General features: G+C 40.8%; 1 protein-coding gene across 1 annotated transcript in view; it reads left to right on the plus strand.

Annotated features, from left to right (window-relative positions):
• Positions 1–22642, plus strand: part of shank2b (SH3 and multiple ankyrin repeat domains 2b) — a 129218-nt gene that overhangs the window by 66830 nt on the left and 39746 nt on the right. Inside the window, exons 12-15 of the mRNA XM_025055876.1 lie at positions 373–439; positions 11044–11464; positions 16987–17126; positions 18297–18410. Of these exons, the coding sequence (XP_024911644.1) occupies positions 373–439; positions 11044–11464; positions 16987–17126; positions 18297–18410 (742 nt within the window). The remainder of the gene's footprint in view (positions 1–372; positions 440–11043; positions 11465–16986; positions 17127–18296; positions 18411–22642) is intronic.

Consider the following 22642-nt stretch of genomic DNA (forward strand, 5'->3'; position numbering starts at 1 on the left):
GTGATTTTACATACTTGTGAACGCCACCCTGTCATGTGTAAATCTTGGCAAGTACACGTGTGTGTGTGTGTGTCATAGATGATTAGATTTGTGGCTTTAGATGATTAAAGTCATGAAGATTGGATCTCGAGGGGAATTCTTAGAACATTATATTCTTCTCCCTCCAACAACGTTCAGTGACAGCAGAGGTTTTTTTTTTTGCTAAACACAGATTTGACTGTCACTTTATATCTGAGCCAGTCTGTTGACGTCTTGTACAGTTTTTTTATTTTGATTCTATTGATACTCTTTTCTGTTTTGTTTTGTTTTTGTTTCGTTCTTTAGATTTTTACTTTTTTATTCATTTCCTGTTCCCTGTGTCCCTTTTTCCAGGTTGCCATAATCGCTGGGAACTTTGAGCTTGCTGAACTCATCAAGAACCACAAAGAGACAGATATAGGTAAGAGACAGAGACACATCTTCTCCTCTTTATTTTATCCTCCCGGCCTCTCGCCACACCCTCCTGAATCTTTCCGAGGATCCGTTTCAAATCCTCCTCCGGTGGCATAATCTCTCTAAATGACCTCCTAGAATAATCCCCGCTGTGGGATTAAGGCAGCGTTTGCCATGAGGATCAAAGTTTATGTTTACAGCAGGACAACGGTGGGGCAGATTGGATTGAGAGAAATGATCAATGCCTGAGTCAGTGAAGTGGAATCCTCCTCTGGAAGCTGATTGGTCGGTTTCCTGATCTGTGGTGTTTTGTGCTTAAGGGTTTGATGAGGATTGATTTGACAACTGTTTTCGTGACAAGGATTCTATTTCCTAAAACACATGTTCTTTGTGCAGTGCTTTTCGTCGTGCTGCTGTAACTGGCTCAGAGCTGTGGAAGGTGGTGTGGATTTAGGTGTGAATTGACTGGACATGAAATGTTTGCACCAGCCCTTTAATTCCATGTTATCCTGGCTGGCAGTCTGTCATTGTGGTTGTACAATAGTTTTACACGGTCACATCTGTTCACGTAGATGGACATCTGGACTTTACAGAAGTGACACAGCGACTCCTTAGCGCCCCTACTGTAGGTGACTGTAGCTGCAACATAGATGACGAAGTATATTAGGTGTGTATTATTATTTATCCATATTTAATGAAATTTAATTTTTCAAAAAAATATCCCGAACATAAAGTGTATATTTTTATATATTCAAAATTCATCAAGTGGGCCAGACTAAACTGCCAAGCGGGCCGATTTTGGCCCCCGGGCCGTATGTTTGACACCCCTGGTGTAAAGTGATTCAACACAGATTTTGTTTTGATTTTTTTTATATTGCGCCATCATTCCTACAAACCTCTAAAAGAGCTTACCTTACCAAAAATACGTCAGAACCGTGTATTTATTTTTGGCTTCTCTGTCGTTACAGTTCTTCTTAATGCAGTTTCTTTCTACAGTCCCTCACAATCTATTTGGCATTTTTTGTCAGTCAGATTGTCAGTTCTAGAATAATTTACTGCTGGTCTGACTGGTCCGACCAGAGGCTGAAGCCTCCACTGGAGGAGATGGTATTTTTAAGCTCCTGCGCTGTGTACAAATAACAACTTATGTTTCGTCTATGGTTTAGAGCAACAACAAGAACAGACAGGAGGAAACAGACACTGTGTCAGTGTTTTTCAGAGAAAAACCATGGATTATTATAGAGCAGAATCAGGCCTTTATGTATTTTTAAAATTTCTCAGCCAGATGGAAAAAAATAAAAAAATTCAACTCATCTATTTTTTCACGTTGTAAGTGAATATTGTGTTCTTCTAAGTGAGCGAAAATATACAAATGAAATCACACGTACATATTGAACCTAAACGCTGCTGCTTCTTGGTTCATTTCCTCAGTAAATATTATGTGAGTTCTTTCAGTCACATCTGTGTCTGAGGGAGAAGTAGAGGGAGGTGAGAAGAAAAGAACCATTTCTCACCAATATAAATAAATGTTAGAAAAAAAAACCTGTTTTTGAACCTTTTCCATGATTTTTTTTCCCTCCTTACTATTTATTACCGCTGTTGCTTAGTTGCCACAGTAGAGGTGGTATGGTAACGGCAACAGTCTCAGCTTTAACACCTCATTGAAAAAATAACTGTGCATCATTTTTAGTAATATATGTATGGATTCAGTAGAATTAGCCCAGAGCAGTTCTCAGATGTTGAATGGAGTTTTTATCATTCTGTAGGAACGGCTCAAGGTCGTGTAATACCTGCGATGTTCCTTTATATTATAAAAAGAAGAATATATTAAATAATATTGAACAAATACAGACAGGAAGTAGAGACTGGGTGAAAACAGACGTTTCCAGTTTTGTCCAAAACTTGCAATTTTTAAGGTGCAATACCGCTGCTGACCACAAAATCATTTCAAAAATACAAATACCACCGTTAAATCTGATGAGATTCACTTTCAGATTCAGTTCTCTTGGTGTCTTTGTAACATATTTCATGTTGAGATGGATCATTTAGAGTTTTTGGTAACTTTTTTTTTCATGATTTGTGTCATTATATCTACTGGTTACTTTATATATGTTTTACCTACTACTCCTATTTTTTAGCTTTATTTTTAAACTTTCACATATGCTTCTATCAGCTGATGGAAAGTTACACTCCTGCTCACTGTAAATGTACTTACGTCTGTTACAGTGTTTTAAAAATAACAGCTGGCTCCGTATTTCTCTGTCCATAAAACAAAAACATATAAATCAGTTATTATTATTATATTCAAATTTGAAAACAAAGAAAAACTTAAAAGTTGTGAAAGGTTTTTAGTCAATTTCTTTTTTTTGACATCATTTTTACTTTGCATTTTTGGTCCCTTTCTATTTTTGTGTTGCGTTTGTGTGTCATTTTTTTTTAACAATGTTTGAGTTTGAACTCACCTGCTGTAGATGAATAAGAACATGAAAACAATTGCTTTTAAACAACAACAACTTTAGCTGCAGAACTGGACACTAGAACACAGACGGTCAATTCACATCAGGTGAAATCAACAATACGGGGAAACAACCTAACAGTTAATGAGACTCAGTGTGTTCACACCACAGTGTGTCATTTGCCTATAAATGAGATACACACACACACACTCACATTGTGAAAAAGTGCATACAATGGATAAGTGTGTGAAGGAGAGAATGTCTGTGGAAGATATGTCTTACATTCTTCCCCTGCATGCAGCACTAAGCCTGTGTAAGAATGATTGGCAGGCCAGGCAGTATTAGACCACCCGCTGCCAAAGTGTGACAATCTGGCAGTAAGAACACGCACACACACACACACACTCGTGACACACTCACAATGCACTTTAACCACTTTCACGCTCATCTATTTCCAGTTATCGTCAGGCTTTACAGTCGTCTGCCCGACGCTCTGCCTTTTCTATGAACTGCAGCCCAAACACTGACCCGTCTTTGTTAGAGCCGTGAAGAATAACAGATGAATAAATACACGGATAAAAGCCGTCATGAATAATTTAACAGCCGTTCCAGGTTGACAGTCCACAGGGTGTCTCCTGTAGAGACTTTTTTTTTTTACCTGTAACACAGGGTCAAACAGGACAGAGGACGAGAAGAGACACTTTAAAAACAATCAGTTAGAAATTCAGGTGAGACGCCATGAATATATCACTTCTTAGAGCAAAAAAAATAACTTACTATACAATTAAAAAAAAAAGAGCCCAAGAATCAAGAACCCTTTTTGATGTCTTATTTTGTTTATCAACGTGTCAACTAATTACGTTAGTCAATTACAGATAAAATTAACGTTTATACCCGTGATACAGTCCTAGAAAAGTTAGTTTAAAGCAGGCGTGGGCAGAATTTTTCAGTCACAGGCCACAATTTTGTGTGAACTGCGTTAAATTACCAGTAAAAGTCATGCGTAAAAGCTAAAATGCTAAAATGCTTTTAACATTTTCCACACCGTCTGTTGGGAAAACATGGGTTTTGCAGGGTTTGGAACGAAGTCTAATGATTATATAAATAAATTATGTCATTTGGAAAAGTTTGGCGGGCCGGATAAAGAAGTTGAACGGGCCGCATCCGGCCCCCGTGCCATAGTTTGTCCATGCCTGGTTAAAAGGCAAGCTACATCTTTTCATGTAAATCATACTTTTTTTTAGTGAAGTTGGATGATACATATTGCAGAAATCCAACTTGGGTTTTGTCCCACTTTCAAAGACTTCACCGCAACAAAAGAAAGTAATATTGCAAAAATCCAACTTGGGTTTTATCCCACTTTTAAAGACTTCACCACAACAAAAGAAAGTACAGAGAAAACCCCAGGATCCCAGTCGTTCCACATGTTTTACATGGTTACTGTCGACCTGTTGGTTTCCACATGATAGACTCATATAAGACCCCCACCGCCCTCCTCCACTGAGGAGGCAGGGTGGGTGGATGTTCTTTCAGCTTCTTGTCTGTTTGATGATTGGTGACAGAATCAGACTCCAGCACGTGATAGTGGTGGTGAGAAACAACAGAAAATGACCTGTTGTTAGGAATCTGTGTGTTGACGTCCTTCTTTGTGTGACAACGTTTAATTAAAACAGATTTCTTAAGTGTGACGCTACAGCTTTAGCCCTGGTGGTAAATATGACGTATTCTAAGAGATGAGGTAAACATTGATTAGTCAATTGAGCAAATATCGTCCGTCTATTCTACAGAGGGTGACCAGTCTGAGGTTTGAAAATCATTTCTTCCACGGTTCTTCCACCTCGAGCCAAAACTCAGATGGACAGGAAACACTAAAACCTTCATTCAGTTTAGAAAAAAAACAGTAAACCCTAATGTCTAGTCTGTGGAGTCCGTTTGAATCAAGATAAAACTGGAGGGAAAAACATAGAACATTCAACAAATTTTGTGTTTTCCTAGTTTTGTGTGTAACGACCAGAATCTATTTATCGCTGCATTATCCTATACTTCATGACGGCGTGTGTTTCTCGTGCGTCCATCTGTTGTGTTGTTCTTCCCTCACCTCTGTTTTTAATGCACATCAGTTGGCGTGTGTTTCTCATGCGTCCATCTGTTGTGTTGCTCACCTCTGTTTTTAATGCACATCAGTGAGTCATGACAGAGACACGGAGAGAAAGGCTTTAATGACAATTCATTAGTTACGACAGCGTGTATAACCTGACGTTGTTGTTCACCAGCGCTGCACGCCATCGAACACGGGGGACATTCGTTTGTACATGCATGTGTGTGTTGCATTACTGTGACTGACAGGTGTGGAAGTAGACCTGAATTGATGTATGGAGCAGAGTTGCCTGGTAACAAGGAGGGGGAGTCGTACGTGGAAGACAATTTCCACCAGTTTACCTGCTCGCTACTGACTCCTACTGACTCATTAACTGAAAGTTTGAGTCGCCTAATTTTTCTGAGATAGTAATTTTGGTTTCATTTTAAGCCACTTTCATTTTTTTTTTTCATATCTCAGTGTCCTGGTGCTGCTAGTTATTCACCTGTTGTAATTAACTTTAATATTCTGTTTTAAATACAAATATGAGTATTTGAACTGTGTGTCACAAAGTGATTTTTTTAATGGTTTTGCACAGACTTCTCCAAAGTCATTATTCAACAATGAATGAAAGAGGATTCCATCAACAAAGACCAGTCCATTACAGTCACTGTACGAAACAGATCTATTAAACGCTGCTTTTGTAATGTGAAAAAAAAAAAGGATTTCCTGCGTTGCTGGGGAAACAATATAAGACTTTTTGGTCTTCATCGCCTTCAGTGTCGACATTTTTTTCTGGTGCAGGTGCAAAAATGTTTTGAATTCTCAAACCTTTCTGACGACCTCAGTTGCCACATCATCGTTTCTTTAGGGGAAGAAAATTATAGATGATATTGTGTATTTGTAAATAGTTATTAAAATAGTTTGAGCAGTGATACATAGCAATGTGAGTTCGGCTCAGTGAGTGTCATTCAATCACACTTCAAAATCGCTGTGCTTCTCTTCCACGTCTTCACTGTTTCAACCACGTTGCTTTTTCTTTTTCGCTGACACTCACTGGTCCACGGACTTACGATAGTGTGTCCCTCAAGGGACAGAGAGAGGAAAGGAGCGAGCGAGAGAGAGAGAGAGAGAGTAGGGGCGGGCCCGGCTCACTCATGTGGGTCTCTTCAGTGAGAGCCTCGGGGGTTGGGGGTGGGTCGTTGGTTCCTGCTGGCTTCAACCAGGGAAGCGGCGACAGGAGGTGTAACGGTGCCGGGATCGCGTTCACCGCGCTCGGCAGCTCCTCCTCACGGAGTCGCTGTCCGCGGTGCTGAAAGAGAACGTCACTGACGGAGAGTCGGGAAGAGAATTCAAAGGAAAAGTCCGGCGATGTTTGCCAACCACGAAGCCACATTAGAGTAAAGCCAAGGGAATAAAAATGAAGTCGATTATCAATGCCTTAAAAAAGGAAGGTAAGAAAAAAAATGTTTGTTTTTTTGTTTGTTTTTCTTTCGTATCGTGGTGCTTTCCGTCCACGCGCGTAAAAACATCTACCTGAACTTCAGGTGCTCACAAAGTCATCTCCTGGCGTCTCCGCGTAAAGATTTATATTTATTACCAGGTTTTATTCAAAGTGACTCCTCAGCGTGAATTAATGTTAATGTTCTCTGTTCTTTTCTGGCCTGATCCGCGCTTTGACTGTGAGGATGAAGGAAGGTCGACGCGTATGTAGGTTAGAGAAGAATCACGAGTAAGTGATTGAAAAAAGAGAGTGAGAGAGAGAGAGACATCTGGGACACATTTATTACGTCACTTTGGGAAAAATGGGACTCCACCGTACACAGTCCAACTTCCCCTTTCCTTTCCATGTCAACCTGCCCCTTCAGCCGCTCCTGTTTTTTTCTTTTTTTTTTTTCAATGAACCCGGAGTGTGGCAGCAGTTGAGCGGCCTGACAGCATTGAGGTGACAGTCGTGTCGTGTGGCTGCACTTCAGATGCCACTGCTGCTGCTATAATTAACATTCTAACTGATGTCCTCATATAGAATCGCTAATTAGTGCCGGTATTGGATTAATTGAGCCGTAAGGATTTGCTTGATTGCACTGGAGAAGGAGGTTATATGTGGAATTTAACTAGGATTTCAGTGCAACGAACAATTTTTTTTACTTGAAAAATGATTTTACATGTAAAGAAAAATGGCGATAAAGAAACAGCGTGTACATTTGGCTGTGGTTGTTATTGTTTTTTGGGGGTTTTTTTTCCACTGCTTGTGTTTTCAGAGGCAACACAAAAAATGTGTGTCTGAAGTCTGAGTGAATGTTAAAAAAAATGGATTGTCAGTTCTCCATAAAGAGAGGAGCAAAGGTGGGTTTGAACCAGTTTAAGGTTAACATGTGGCAGGAAGATAGTTACAAGAAAGAATAAAAGTTTGCAGGGTGTCGTGGAGCTGCTAGTGATTTGCAGACAATGCTTTTTTTTCTGGGACATGAGGCCAGCAGAGGGAGAGATGCTGAGATTTTTTTTTTTAAGTGACCAAGACGGACTGGATTACAAACCAGAGCAACTAGTTTTGAAGAAAGGTGTGAGTAAGATGGATACCTGCTGTGAGATGTAGCCCAGTGATTCTGTCTGTGTTTGGTTTTCCAATTCTAAAACATGTAATATTATTTTCTGCATTGACTTTAATCTATAAATAGTCGCCGTAAATATCAAACAGTCTTTCAAAACATGTTCTAAGAGTGTCTTCATGTCAAATATCAAAGTGGTAAAAAGAACAGAATTCTAATTTGATTTTTTTTTAATCTAAAAAAAAACTACACGCATTAAATTTTACTGCCATAACTGACTGTCAACTTTTGTTTTTTAAAAATAGAACCACAGCAAAAGGGGTTTTGACTCTAAACTCTCAGTCAGTCTGTCCATGAAATGTAAAAATCTAGTCCTTGTTGACACGATATGAGCTCTTACTGTTTATTAATTATATGGAGTCAATCTGAAAATATCTGTTGACAAATGTATGTTGATTCATGGATCCACTCAGTTCAGGTTATAATTATGTTGTTTCCCCTAATAATGAATCCTAATTTGTTTTGTATTTTTATATATAGAAGAATTGTAAACAGAGGTTCAGCTGAAGTGATGAATCATCACAATCTTGCGTCACTGCTGACTGTGCCTGGTCACAAGAACAGCAAATTACACCCTTGACTTCTCAGTAGCACAGGCTAAGCACTGAATGGTTTTGATTTTGATCCCTCGTGTACAGAAATTGACTCCAGGTGCCCTCGGCTGTGATGAAGGAATCTAATTCAGTATTGTTTTATACAGAAGATGAATGTGTGGATTTCAGTAAAAGCTGATTAATTAACAGCTTCAAACATCTGACGGAATGTTCAAACTGCGATCTTATTTCTTAAACAGTTTCCCATTTTAAAAAAAGAGGCAGACAGTTCCTTTTTCCAGTTTTCAACTCACCCTTCCTCCTCCCTCCTTAACACTCACCCACCCATGCTTCTTCAGCTCACAGATACCATTGCCTCCTCCTCCTTTCCTCAGAGGTAACTGAACCAGTTACATTAATTTTAAATCTAATTTACAGAAAAGATGTGACTCTGAGGTCGCGGCCTGGTCATGACTTTAATAATCGAGCCGTCAAATACTCTCTGTCCCTCTCCTGTCCTGCTTTATCTCTCATTTTCATCTGAATAGTATCAAATTGACTAAATCGACATCACGTCCCACTGAAGTGTTGGACAAACTTGATATTTATCCAAACCTTTAGGAAACCTGTTAAATACTTGTACAGTAGTGAGAATTATACTCAGTTCTACGTTAAAGGCTTCAACAATGGCTGTGTCCATTTCTTATATAGGATTTATCCTAATTTTTTTAATTTATTTTTTTGTCAAATCTTCTACTTGATGCTGCACTTTCCTTTGCCTACTTTAGCTCTGTGTGTGATAACCTTTTTTTTTAATTAATGTATGAGCTTTCCATATATAAACGTCACCCTTGATTTTAATAAAAGTTAGCCATGACCCTTTGTGGTACTTGTCCAGATTCCATGTCAGGTCTGCAGTTCTCCAAACAAGCATGATTGCAGTGTCCTCGGCTTCACAAAACAAGTTAGCCGTGACCCTTTGTGGTACTTTTGTAGTTCTCCAAACAAGCATGAGTGCAGTGTCCTCGGCTTCACAAAACAAGCCCCAATCACAGCTGTGTTGAGAACAGTGTGAAAATCCTTCCCCACGTCTGTGGATGCAGACTCCTGCTGATGCAGCGTACAGTGCATCACAGCAACAACTGACGGATTTACACTGTTGAACTGTGCCATAATTCCACTCGTCTCATCATCACGGCTGCACCATCTGCACAGACAGTCACACTTTATTTATTTTTTTCCAGTCTCACTTCAGTCATGAATGCATTTAAAGGTCTGAACACTTTGGTCTGTGAGGTGTCGTCTTATATAGTGTTATCAGTGTCTCTCTCTCAAAATATGGGTCATAGACCCTCTAGTGGTCCAGGCTGTAGAAAAACACTGATTTAATTTAATCCATTTTATTTTGTGAGGGACGCAAAAATCTTAGTTCCACTCAATAAGTTTGTCAATACCAGGAATGTACGATAATATCGGCCGATAGTAGCCTAATTTGTAACTGGTTTTTCCTCCAATAATTAAAACCCAGTAACATAATTTCAGAGTTTGGTCCAGATGATGTGACCTAAAAATAGTTTTAAAGTTAAACTAATATTTGTATTGTGCACAGTGTTGTCATTTGGAATAGGAAATTAAGTGTTTGGACAATATCGGCATATTGGTAAAAAGTTAATATGTCTGGTCAATACTTAATTAATTGTAACAATAAAATACTTTGACCAACGTATATAATAACATTTTCTTGTTTCAACAGTTAATATACTGTTAATTGAGTGAAATGTGTTTAATTTGAACTGAATTTTCCCCAGGTTTACAGTTGTGTTAGTGTGACATGCCAATCATATTGACATAGTCCACAGTAAGAAGACAAATTCTCACCCAAATGGGGGACGAGATGGAGCAGAATGTTTTTTGATAATTGCATGTAACAGCCAAACATCTGCCAGACAGTTCTTCTGGCAGAGGATCACAGTTTTAGACCCAGGCTCAGCCACTTGAGTGCAGGTTGTTATAGTGTCATGTGACGGGGAAAAACTGCCAACTTCAAAACAGGTGCAGTTCATGACCATCTCCTTCCACCAATGATTTTAAACCTTGATTTGCAGATCTATGATCTTAACATTGTGCTGTTCAGGAGAATCCATCGCAATGTTTACCTGTCACGGCTGCCAGTCTCTGTCGTTGTCCTTCAGTAGACACTGGGATCCTTCATACAGAGGATTGTTAAGTCAGCCTAAAACAGATTATAGCCAGAGTTGTTACATAATCCCCTCAATTGCATTACAGCCCATGTACTTCTCTACAAATATAATTGTCCTCTGGGGAGACATGGTTACGTCCACTGCCTACATATTGACTTTGGACTCTGCGTGTTTCGCTGCTGGAACCAAAAACACACCACAGACAAGCACTCAGATAGTATGTGCTAGCTCATTAGCTCTTCGCGGCTCTTCTCCCCATCAAAACGAGTCCAATGTAAATGGAGTGAAAATTGAGAGCTGCCGAAAATATGGATCTGCTAACGAGTGATAATGACTCAGTAATCCCTGCATCCTACGTGTGCGAGATAAAGGACTCAGAAAAACAACCAATAATTCTTTTAACTTTTAAGCCCCCCCAAAAAATCAGCTGATTATCAGGAAATGCTGTTGCTGTTGCTATTGCTGTTGCTGTTGCTGCTGCTGCTGCTGCTGCTGCTCGGTCATAATTGCCACTAGCTGGCAGCATGATGTCGACAGAGTGAATCCATGGGGAAATCAAGGCTGACCTCCATTGCTGCTCAGTTTGACAGTGTTGTGCAGCCATGACGTCCTGATAGTCATGTTCATGATCGTCAAAGAAATGGAGGGAGCCAATCACAAATTGCTGCTCAATGATAATTGCACAGGTAAAGACGACATAAAGTTGATATAACCCTGTGTCTTGTTTGTCTGCAGTGCCTTTCCGGGAGGCTCCAGCGTACTCCAAACGCCGCCGGGGGCCGTCTTCTGGAAACAGCCCCTCTGCATCCACCTTGTCTGCGCCACGCGTCCTCCTGCGCTCAAACAGTGACAACAACCTGTCCGTCAGCCAATACCAGCAGCAGCCGTCGCACCACGGTTCTCCCACTAACTGGGCTCCCCATCATCACGCCCAGGGACATCTGCAACGGGGCCCCCAGCAGGGTCACTCGCAGTCTGGCTCCTCAGCATTACACCGCAGCCTGTCCCCTCAGCTGCTCCAGCAGATGCCCAGCGGCAGCCCCAATGGCAACGTGGTGGTTCGGACTATGGGAAGGGGGGCACGGAGCCGCTCGCCCTCCCTCAGCCGGCTGGGGGAGGAGGCCCGACGAGCCCTGCCCTCACAGAGGCAGCCCAGGTGAGAACGGGGTTGGGGTTTGTGAGGTTTTAAGGCTGATAGTGACAAGGTCATAAAAGATCATTAAAATATTTATTTTATTTAAAAATCTATGAATGGTCTCACCACGGTGAGGAGGAGAGCGTCATCTCTTCACCTTTCTGTGGTCCACGTGACTCAGAACAGCCAGCTGTTAAAGTCGGTGAACGAATCACTCTCAGCTCGTCTCATCACGGTTCCCAAATGTGTTCCAGTCTGAACAGTGATTTGGCACCGTTTTTTTTTTTTCTTTTACACCTTATGCTAATTCTGATCCATCCCTGGGATGTGGGATTAGAGACTAGATGAAATCAAAACCAGAACCTCACACTCACCTCCCAGAATCCCTTTTCGACTCATCCCTTCATCAGGGCTTCAACAATACTGGATCACAGCTTCAGGTTTTTTTACACCGGAGGTTTCTCTGGGCAGACCCAGGATCCTGCCACTGAGCCACTCGTTCCTTCCTCCGCCAGATGTTAAGCCTGGTATTTGCCTCATGTTGAGCGTCCTTTATATACACTGAAATCACTACCCAGAATATTCCACACACAAACATTTCAAGTCTGTGACTGTGATTTTTTTAAGGAAATCAGTTCCTCACAAAATAATTACAACTTGCATGCAGTCTCTATGGCAGCAATTGCTATGGCTGCCCACGGCCAGAGTTTGTGTGTGTTTGTGTGTGTGCGTGTGTGTGTCAGATTAGAGTGTGAAAGGCGTTTATCTTACAGAAATGTAGCTGTCAGTCCTGATTATTAGGACACCTTGAATTTTGTCCCCTTAAACGTCCCTCCTCCTCATCATTCTCCAACTCTGGGACTCTGGGTTTTTCCCCTCTACATTTTACTACTCATTATTTTCCTGCTCCTCCCATCTCTCTTCCATTCTTTGTTTTGCTCTTTATTCTCTTCCTTGAACTTTTTTCCTCCAGTTTCCTCTCTTTATGCTCCTGACAGTTTTCTCCTCCACTCCTCTCATTCCCTCTCCCCTAATCTCCTCCAGTTTTCTCTTCTTTTTTCTTCTGTTCCTCCCCTTCTTACTCCCCCTGTTCTCCTCCTCTTACTTTCCTTATGGCCTCCTCTGCTCTCCCTCTCTTCATCCTTCGTTCAAGAAAAGAATAAGAGAAGGAGGAGGAAAGAATTAAAAGAACAGAATGAAGGGGATAAGAGCGAGGGTGGAGGGGACGTCAAGTGATGGAGGAGCTGAAAGACCGGGCAGAGACACGGGGGAGGACAGTAACATGAACATCACTATCATGACTACACATTAAAAAAACACAACTGATGTGGAAGATGCCTCTGTAGTTTGACACGGAGAACGGACCTATTTCATGTCAAATTGATGTGTGTGAGTGTGTGTGTGTCAGATTAGAGTGTGAAAGGCGTTTGTCCTACAGAGATGTAGCTGTCAGTCCTGATTATTAAGACGGATGTACTGTAGCTGTCAGTCCTGATTATTAAGACACACACACACACACCCTCTTCTCCGTCTTCTCTTCTGCTAACTCACCGCCAACATTCTTGACCCTCGGTCACTCTGTAACCGTACGCGCCTCTTTGTCTGGACTGCGCCGACCTAGTGGTGGATTTATTGATCATTTCATCCACATGTTGCCTAATGGATTTTGCTTCAGCGTGTAATTGAATTCCTGCCCCTCCCTCTGCAGTCATTGAGCACAGCTGTTCTAATGACTGAAGCAAAAAAAAAGAATCGAGGAGAATCGATTAGACTGTTATATGCAAATGTAAATTGCACAAAATCACATTCACAGCTAAAGGACTTCTATTCATAGAATACTGAATATAAATCTATTTGTCATCACGGTCTTTGAAGCGGTGTGTTTTTAACTCCTATCTTTATTTTTATTCGGCCATAGATTTGCGGATGTCTTCAGTAAAAACGTGAAATGAAATGGCCAATAAAGACTGAACATAAACTCCTTCACAGAGCTCTATATACACAAAGTGCTTCAACCGTTAATGTTGGGGTGAAGTTGACAGTGATGGCGAGAAGTGGCGGGAACAGAGGGTAGGATGCATCATGATGAGCATGTTGAGGTGATAACTCACTGTCAACTCTGCTGCTACTGCGAGGGCTTCCGCATGTCAGCGGTTCGTTTGAGGCACAGTAACATGTAAAGAAACATCATAGTTGGACTTAGAGAGAGTAACGCATGTATATGTTAATAGAAATGTATGCACAATTTCTGTAAACTTATCAGAAGGTCAGGAGTTTGATTCCTTCTCCTGAGTATGTAATCGTGCCTTGTCATTTAGTCACAGACTGCATTTCTTGTTTCATAATAAGGAGGTTATCTTGATTAAAATCTGCACATTCCCTCATCTTAGGCCCTGTTGGTCTATATGCCCATGTGTCCATGGGGAAGACCCTGAGCCCCTGGCTCAGCAGATTTAATCAGAGTGTGTGTGCAGAGAATTTAAATGGATCCTAGAAATGAATTAACGGGACAGTGAGCGGTGAACGGTGAACATGAGCCGGCAGGGAGACGCTCTCCGGTTGATTTCATTTATTTCCATTTATTTTTACATGAGATTTAACGATGCTGCACTAACAAAATTCATTTAACACCCTTTTCTGTGCAGAACTAGGACTGCATACAGTAGTTGCCAAAGAAGAAACTTTTATATTTAGTAAAACAGGACCCAGTATTTTGCAGCTCTCTGAAATGAGTCCTTTCATTTGTCGTTCCTACACATTATCCCAGTCATTCCCTCTTTTCTCCCACCTTCACGTCTCCTCCTCTTCCTACACAGACACCACGCTCTCAGACACATGTACGCTGACACACATTCACACACTCTCTTACGCTCACACACACACACACAAGCGAACACACAGTGACAGCTGTCAGTCATGCCACTGGGAGTCATGGCAACAGCTTCCCAGTTTGATTTGGGTGAGAAATGAGACACGAGGCTGCGTCATTAGCGTACACATCATATGGAAACTCTGAGAAAGTTTTTGGTCTTTTAATTTTTTTTTTTTTGCACATGACTGAAGACAGACAGGAAATTTATTCATACAGTTTGACTATAAACACGACCTAATTATGCTTTTCTTCTTTGGGTTTTTCAATAGGACTTTATCCATTTAGTTCCATTGTTGTTCTTTTATTTCTCCTGAATGCTTTTTAACAAAATATAAAGTTTAAGAAACACTTCCTGTCACTCCTCCAATTTTAAAATTGCTGGTATTCTGGATGCCAAACCCAGTATTCTGCTCTAGTGGTCCTAACCAGTTTAGTGCCTTGCCACCAATATTGCCCACCATTCTCTCCATAACCCTCCACACATCTTGGTAAAAAAAAAGAAGAAGAAATTTTGTTGATGTTGAATAACTTTTATTTAAATGATATAAGGTGACTAACCAGGTGAATTTATTTATTTCTTTAGTTTACACAAACTGTTGACTGTAGACAAATAGACAGATATTTAACTTTAAGGGGGCAGGGGCAATTCCAGCAATCACCAAGTGATGGCAGTGTACTAGTTCATCAGAGGGATGCACACAGTACAAAGACCAAGCCATTCCCACTCACATTTAAACCCCTGGTCCACAGAGTGCACCATGTATCCCTGTCCCACATTAAATTAAAAAGCGGCGCTGACTGCAGTGGACCAGAGGTGAAATCCAGCAGCCATGTAATCTGTGGTTTCTCTCTCTCTTTTTCTGGCCATTACCCAGGTGGTTTTGAGGTGCTAATTAGGCTGTGTTGATTAACACCAGCTGTGCACAATCTGTGCTATTATTGGACGATCACCAGAGAGTGAAAAAGAGAGAGAGAGAGTGTGTTTGAATTATCATCACAGTATAAGCTCTTTAAACGTACACAGTATATGGATTGGGTCAGTCCGCTCGGTGAAGCCCACTGTGCTGCATCACCATGTTCAAACAGTACAAAAACCGTTCGACTGATTAACCCTTTCACACTCATATCACTCAGGGTCAATTTACTGTGACTAATTACCGAGTCCTACATGATTATGGACTGTGGGATGAACCTGCTTCATACAAAGACCTGGAATTGAACCGTCAAATTGCTAATTCACTGATATTACTATACCAACCATCAGAGTTTAGGATCATCATTGGCTGCTGGGAATGATGAACAACATTCTACAAACTAATTCTTAAGCTTGTTTAGTTTTTTTTTTTTAGTTTTTTTAAGTTTGACATGTCCATGTTATTTCAGTGGTTCTTCTTCGTCCAGTTCATTCATTTTCACACACCTCTGTAGCTCCAGCTGCTCCAGCGGCGGCGGCCCGGTCGGTGGTGTTCCCTCAGAAAATGAGTCGCTTCAGTAGTGTTGAATGGGGTTAGTTCTCCAAAGACTTGTGAAGGTTTCACAAGGAGCTCAGACTACAGGACAAGGTGACCCACTTACTGAAAAAACTCCCTCTCAGTTTCGTTCCAGATCCTAATTTCTCCTCTTTAATCTCCATATTATTTCTTTGTTGTGTTTCATCTGTAGAAAACTTGAAGAAAGAAGAAAGTCAGTTCATTTAAATAAGTGAAATTCCTTCCCCTTTCTTGCCACCTGATAAATAAAAGTCCCCACTTCGTGGCACACGCTGTTTCTGTGCCTGGTAGTTGATGGTGTCTGAATTTAAATGTTTTACTGATCCTTTCTTAAATTATTGACATTGCCATGTTAGTTTAATTCCTGTTTATTTACCATCTCTGCAATATTAAAACATCATGTATTTAATTTAGTAACTCCTGCCGTTTGCTTTAAACAACAACAAAAAATGTTTTGGCTAAAAACACATTTCACAGAAGCCAAAGTATCCTCATGAAAAATAATTTAAAAATCGACTAAATTTAAAGGATTGTTTTCGTTGTTTACTCACTTGAAGCCTGTGTCTGATCTCACTGTCTCTTGTGGAAGGTGTTATAGAGTTTGTCCACTAAGTGGCGCTACATTATCACGTCAGACACCTCAGCCTGGTCGGTTTTCATGGTCACGTGACTCTAAGAACCAGTGTCAGACAAAACCCATGTATAAAGTCAAAGGCTCAGTTTCAAGTGGTCTCATTTTGTAGTTGCCTCTTTTAGTCTTTTTTACCCAGACTCCTTTGCAGCTCTGTGGGTCAGATCCAGTCTGTGTCCTGTCCTATTTACTGCTTCAAGACATACAGTACATCCAGAACATGTATAAATGTGTGTGTGTGTCTGTGTTGGTATAGATACATACAGGAGACCACAGGAATTGTTTTGTAAAGGTTTTTGACATGATTTTGATTTGTTGCTTTAAAATGTCATTAAACATTTACCCTGTGTGTAATATGTTAAATGTGAAATATTTCTGACAAAATTTTGATTTGCACTTTCATCAAATGCAAATGCTTTCACCTCAATTATTCATTTTCTTAGTCTTTAAAAATATATATTCACTCCGTATTTTTCAGGAAAAAAAAAATATATATATATACTCATTCATTCATTCATTCTCTCCCCCTCTCTCTCTCCCTCTCTCTCAGTCCCAGCAGTCATGGCGATGCCATCAGCACCAGGAGGAAACTGTACAGTGCAGTCCCTGGAAGACATTTTGTAGTGGTTCGTTCCTACACCCCCCAGTCTGAAGGAGAGATCAACCTCTACAAGGGTGACAGAGTCAAAGGTAAGACCAGGACCAGGACCAGGACCTGGACCAGGTGAGGGATGAGTCCGGTTTATCACTGAGGATACAGTGACAGTAGTACCACTGTATGAGTTGCTGCCACCTAGTGACTGGAGTTTTGTTATCATTTAAGCATTACAGCAGTGGTACACTTATGTCCAGCGTGCCATATTCTAGTGGAACCTGGCACCTCACCGCGCCCCCTCCAGGGGGGCCCGCCCCACTATTTGAGAAGTATTGCCCTAAAGGACGTGGCTAAAAGTTACGACTTCTCTTTAGTCTAATTACCAAATGCACGCAGTACTTGGGACACTGTGATCAGTATCAAACATTTGACTTTAATGTGAAGTTTCCCTTTTTCTTTTTAAGTGTAGCTGCTGATACATCATATTTCTTTTCACATACAGCTGAGTGCAGCCTGCCCACCCGCTGCCAAGAACCCGAATGAGACAGATGGCACTTCATAAAGTCAATGAGGGATTTTTAAGCAGCTGAGTTTCAAAGCCGTTACATCATCAAATATCTGTAAAAGACTCCCATCCCCGTGTCCTGTACAGTATTTTCTCTAAAGCAGTGATTTCCAAACACTGGCCTGCAGCACATTAGTGTGCCATGAAAAAATATCATCAGGGGTCCTGTAGAAAATGATCTAATTTGATAAAAGTATGAAAACTTTGGTTATTTATTTTGTAAAATATACTATAGTCTCTGGAAGTCTCACCAATCAAAATCCACTTGTAGTATATGGTATCTTCTTGAGCTAAAAAAATGTTAAATTTGTGTTTTTAGTAGCACTTTGGAATCCACTAAAGAGCTAAAAAAAAAGTTTTTTCTTTTAAATTTGTGTTTTTAGTAGCACTTTGTCACATCAGTGTGCGTTGGAAAACATTGTCCAATTATATTGTAGAACTCAGCCGTTGTGTGTTTTTGACTTTTTGAGATGCTCGCATCACTTTTATGTCTAGATCACGCTGTGAGCCAGATTTTATTTTTTAATATCATACTGCTGCACTTCAAAGAACCTGAAGTAGACTACACCTCTGAAGCCTTGTTTACTTTTCTATAGATGCTCTGAATGGTCTCTTGGGACACACTTTTCCTTTACTTTCCTGGTAAACCAATGTTATCTTTCACCCTCTCCTCTCTTCTCATCGTTTCCCTTCGTTCCAGTTCTAAACATCGGTGAGGGAGGATTCTGGGAAGGCAGCGCCCGTGGCCAGGTGGGTTGGTTTCCAGCCGATTGTGTGGAGGAGATTCCAGTCAAGGCCACAGAAGAGAAAAGCTGTAAGTGAAAATGCTCAGGGCATTTAATCATTGGGGGGTGGGACATCGGTGTATGTAGGACGCGCACTGTGTGGCATCGCCCAGTTTCCAGCAAAGACACACAGACAAAGGCCGACTTGAAGGCCACGGGTTCCTGAGGCAGCACCAGGACACGTGCTCTCGTTCTGCCTGCTGCATGAGCCGCGCGTGTCTCCATCCTGGCTCCCCAGGCTGTGGCGCACAAAGCTAAGCGCTACGTTGCCCTGCTAACTCAGCTGTGCTCTGAAGGCCCCCTGAGTGGCAACCCGGCTCATATTAACATCTTATTCTGCCCCTGTTCTTCGCTGCCGCTGTATCTGAGCAGTGCTCTTGGGTGTTAGAGGAAAGAGACCGTTCTTCCTTCGTCCTAATCCGCTGATGTTCTTTCACTCTGTTTAATTATTGACATTATCCCTTCAGTAAGTCTATGGAGTCAACTGCAACACAATCCCATGTCAACCTTCACTCTCAACATGGTGGAAATTACTTTTTGTATTATTTCCCAAGGTTTTTTTCCACTAATGAGATTTTTTTTTTTCTTTTCGAAGCAGTGCCAGTATTTAGGAAATTAAATTTTTCTTTTCAAAGCAGTGCCAGTATTTAGGAAATTAAATTTAATCTTTTCCCTTCTAATTTAATTTTAATGCTAACTCCAGTCCCACACCAGTTCAGAGGATTTATTGGAGCATCCTTATGGTAGTAAGATATTTAAATGTTCCAAGTTTTGATGCATTTAAGACACATTCCATTACAGTGTTGAAGGCATTTCTTTCATTTTCTTACATCCTTCAGTCACACACAAAATGCAAAATGTTCCGCTAATTTATGTTGCTAATGCTTTATGCAAGGTGTTAAAAATCATCTTTGTTTTTCTTTTTTGGGGAAGTTGAGTCTTAAAGCTGAGATTTTGAAAGTAGCTCGCTTATTGTCAGCAAAACAGCTGTGTTTGTATAGTCAAAAAGAAGCAACACTTTTCAATGTTATGAAAATGAATGGTACCACTGTTTGGAGATATACTGTACCATGCAGCACCTGCTCCTCAAATTCACCCTGCTTTTCAGGTGTATAATAGCAGGAACAGAGGCAGATGGAGAGCTCTCTCTCTCTCTCTTTTACTTCCCTCTTCTCCTTTTTGTCCTTTGCTCCGATTATTTAAAATCTTAACTCCAGGCTGTTGGCACCGGCTTCTCCTCTCATACTGTTCCACATTCAGGCTGCCCGCAGGTTTGCCTGAGAGAAATCCGGTCAAGGAATGGGGGCACAGTATGGCAGTCTTAACAGATCAATTTATAGGCAACTGCCCTGGTCTGCCTTGTGTAAAACACAAAAAAAGAAGATGCACAAATAACCCACCCACAAATGTGTTTAGGTGTATCTGAAATAGGTATTTGTAATGTAATTTGAAACATCTGAAATAGGTATTTGTAATGTAATTGCCTAACATTTCAGGAAATTAACCATAAGCAGAACTGGAGTATCCGCACGGTGCTGTGGCTTTGGAGTGGACCAGGCAAAGTAGGCCATCGCATAATGTCTTAAACTAAGTGTTAAAGCCCACAGGGATATAAATTTGAGTCACCCTAAAATCAGAATAAACCTCCTTCATTTCCATAATTTTGTGTGCAGGGGTTTGCCTTTTATCTAAAAGACCAGGTCTTGTTGCCTTAAATGCACAACGCAGACACCTTGTTAATTTCGTAATCCTGTGTGCAAGTACAATTCACAAGCTTCGCAAAACAAAACCAAAAAGAAAAAGAAAAAAAGGAAAATTGCCTGAAGTGAAAAGCTCAACATAATTATTCGTCAGATTTAGAACCATGATAATCATGGATCTGAATTTAAAACAGCGGACTGCGAAAAGGTTGCAGGTGGTGAAAAAGAGAAGAAAACAAAATATAAATGAATGAATATATTTTACTGAACCTTGGATAAAAAAAAAATCTAGAATTACTCTATAGGGGTCGTAATGCAACGGTCTACAGCAGAAGATTAAACAGCCAAAAATTACCCATGTCGTCTGTTCATGTTTTTCTTCAGTGTGGTGTTATTTGGTCCATGTCTTATTAGCATGTTTACCAGCTGCGTTTGTGTATAACATGTAACACTGGACTGGACTGAACACCTACATATGGCAGTTGACATGAGGCAGATGTCCATGCCAACAAAACAAATGCTTTTTTTTTTGCAGGAACTCTAGTGGCAGCTGGAGCTTAACAATTCCTTGCAAGTGGGGCAGAGAGCTGCTGATGATCCCTTCTGCAGAGCTCATGACCCTCACAGTATTAGAAGAGCTCCTACAGTTTAGCCAACCGCCCATCACACCACAGAGACACAGTAGGGCAGGATCTTTTTTAACAGCCTCAGTTCCATTTCTTTCTTTTTTTTTTCAGCACTCTCTAGAGCAGTGTTGTTGACCAAGCGAGTCGCTCTGTTTTATACTAACCCCACCTGCGGGAACTTAAAAGGGCAGCACTGACAAACTTTGTTAGGGTTCAGGTTCGAATCCTGGGGAGTGCTCACACACAAACACACAATACTCAATAATACAGCTTTTACACAGTGTTTGAAACAACAACCTTGACATTGTACATTAAAAATGCACAATTTATTTTATTTAATGATGACATTACAATCCCAAAAATTACATTAAGGCATACGTATAACGACTTACCAGAAGGAAATAGCAGTTCTATTGAATGACCACCAGTGGGTGTGGGTGGAACCTGTTCCAGCTGGTGTGCTGGTTGGTCAGCTTTTAATGGAAATAATCAGAATCGGTGTTTATTTTAAAGTATGTTGAATTTGATTTGGTATTTTGGAGTAGTTAATAAGTAAAATTTGATAAAATAATTATAAATCCTAAGATATAGAATAATAAACATGTGGTAAAGACAAAATATAACATGACAGATAATTCCTGAAACATCTAACAGTAATGTAATGTTAGCTGTATTGTCTGTTTGTTTTTATGTGCTGGGGTTGAGGCGGGTTGGATGATAGTTTGTTTTTATGTGCTGGGGTTGAGGCCGGGCTGGGAGTCAGACACAACCAGACGGCCTGACTGTATATTGACATTTTATCATCATACACAAACTGCTGCGTATACGGTGCACACACACGCACACTCACACAATCACATTCACACACTGTGTTCCTGCACCATCTGTATTGATCTGTGGCCATGGAAACCAGTTGGCTGCAGTCACACAGCAGTTGCTATGGTGCATGATTGTGTGTATCGGTCTGTGTGTGTGTGTCCACTCTATTACTTAACTCTTTCCACTATCTCTTTTTTTTTTCTTAAAAAAAAATACAAAGACAGTTTTTCTTGTTAGAACGTCTATGTCTGTATCTGTACTTCTCCCGCCCTCCATCTTATACTGGACACATTGAAATAGGGCAGAAAAGAAAAAAAATGTTACTGATCCTGCAAAGATGTCAAGATGTAATCTGGATCAGAGGAGATGGGAGTTTCTGTGAAAGTGTGACAGCTGGTGTGAGAGATGGAGAACAGAGGAGGGTGAAGGAATCTTGATCCTGAGGTCGCGGGTGTGAGTGAGTGTGGCTGCACTTTAGTAAGTGCTCAACCAGCATGGGTTTTGGAACTATTTATTGTGTTGCAATGATTTAAAAAATGTTTTACTAACAAATAAGCACATTCATATTAGTTTCATATTAGTTCATATTAGTCAAATATTAGTTTTAGAATGTATTCTAAATGCATATACATTTACATACACATATACACAGTATACGTATACGGACTACAAGCCGGAAATGATAGGCTACCGCGTGTTACGCTAGTATCGTATGTCTGTCTGTGAATGGCTGCGTGTGTATATGTGCGTGGGGGCGCGCGAGAGAAAGAACAGTAGCGAAAGTTGAGAGCAGTTTAAGCCCTGTTATGTTGAAGCGTGAGTTGGTTAAACAGGCTGTTAAAACGCCGTTTATGTACTGTTGTGCTCGGTGTGGTTGATAATAAAGACCCCAACTCCCTTGTTTCTGTTTACCTCTGCTGCGGACAAGCACGAAGTGAAGGGAGTTAGCCCCGGAGCTAATGTTAGCTTCCGCTGTGCATTCCAACGGTCGTGGTACCGAAGCAACACAGAGCTAACGTGTAAACAGGTCGCCGTGTTACAGGCACCGTTCGGGGGAAAAAAGCATTTATTTAATTAAAAGTGTAAAAGAAAAATCTTTCTGTGTAAATAGCCCAT

This window comes from Cynoglossus semilaevis, chromosome 5 (genome assembly GCF_000523025.1).
Source record: "Cynoglossus semilaevis isolate Cse_v1.0 chromosome 5, Cse_v1.0, whole genome shotgun sequence".
NCBI classification, from domain to species: Eukaryota; Metazoa; Chordata; class Actinopteri; order Pleuronectiformes; family Cynoglossidae; genus Cynoglossus; species Cynoglossus semilaevis.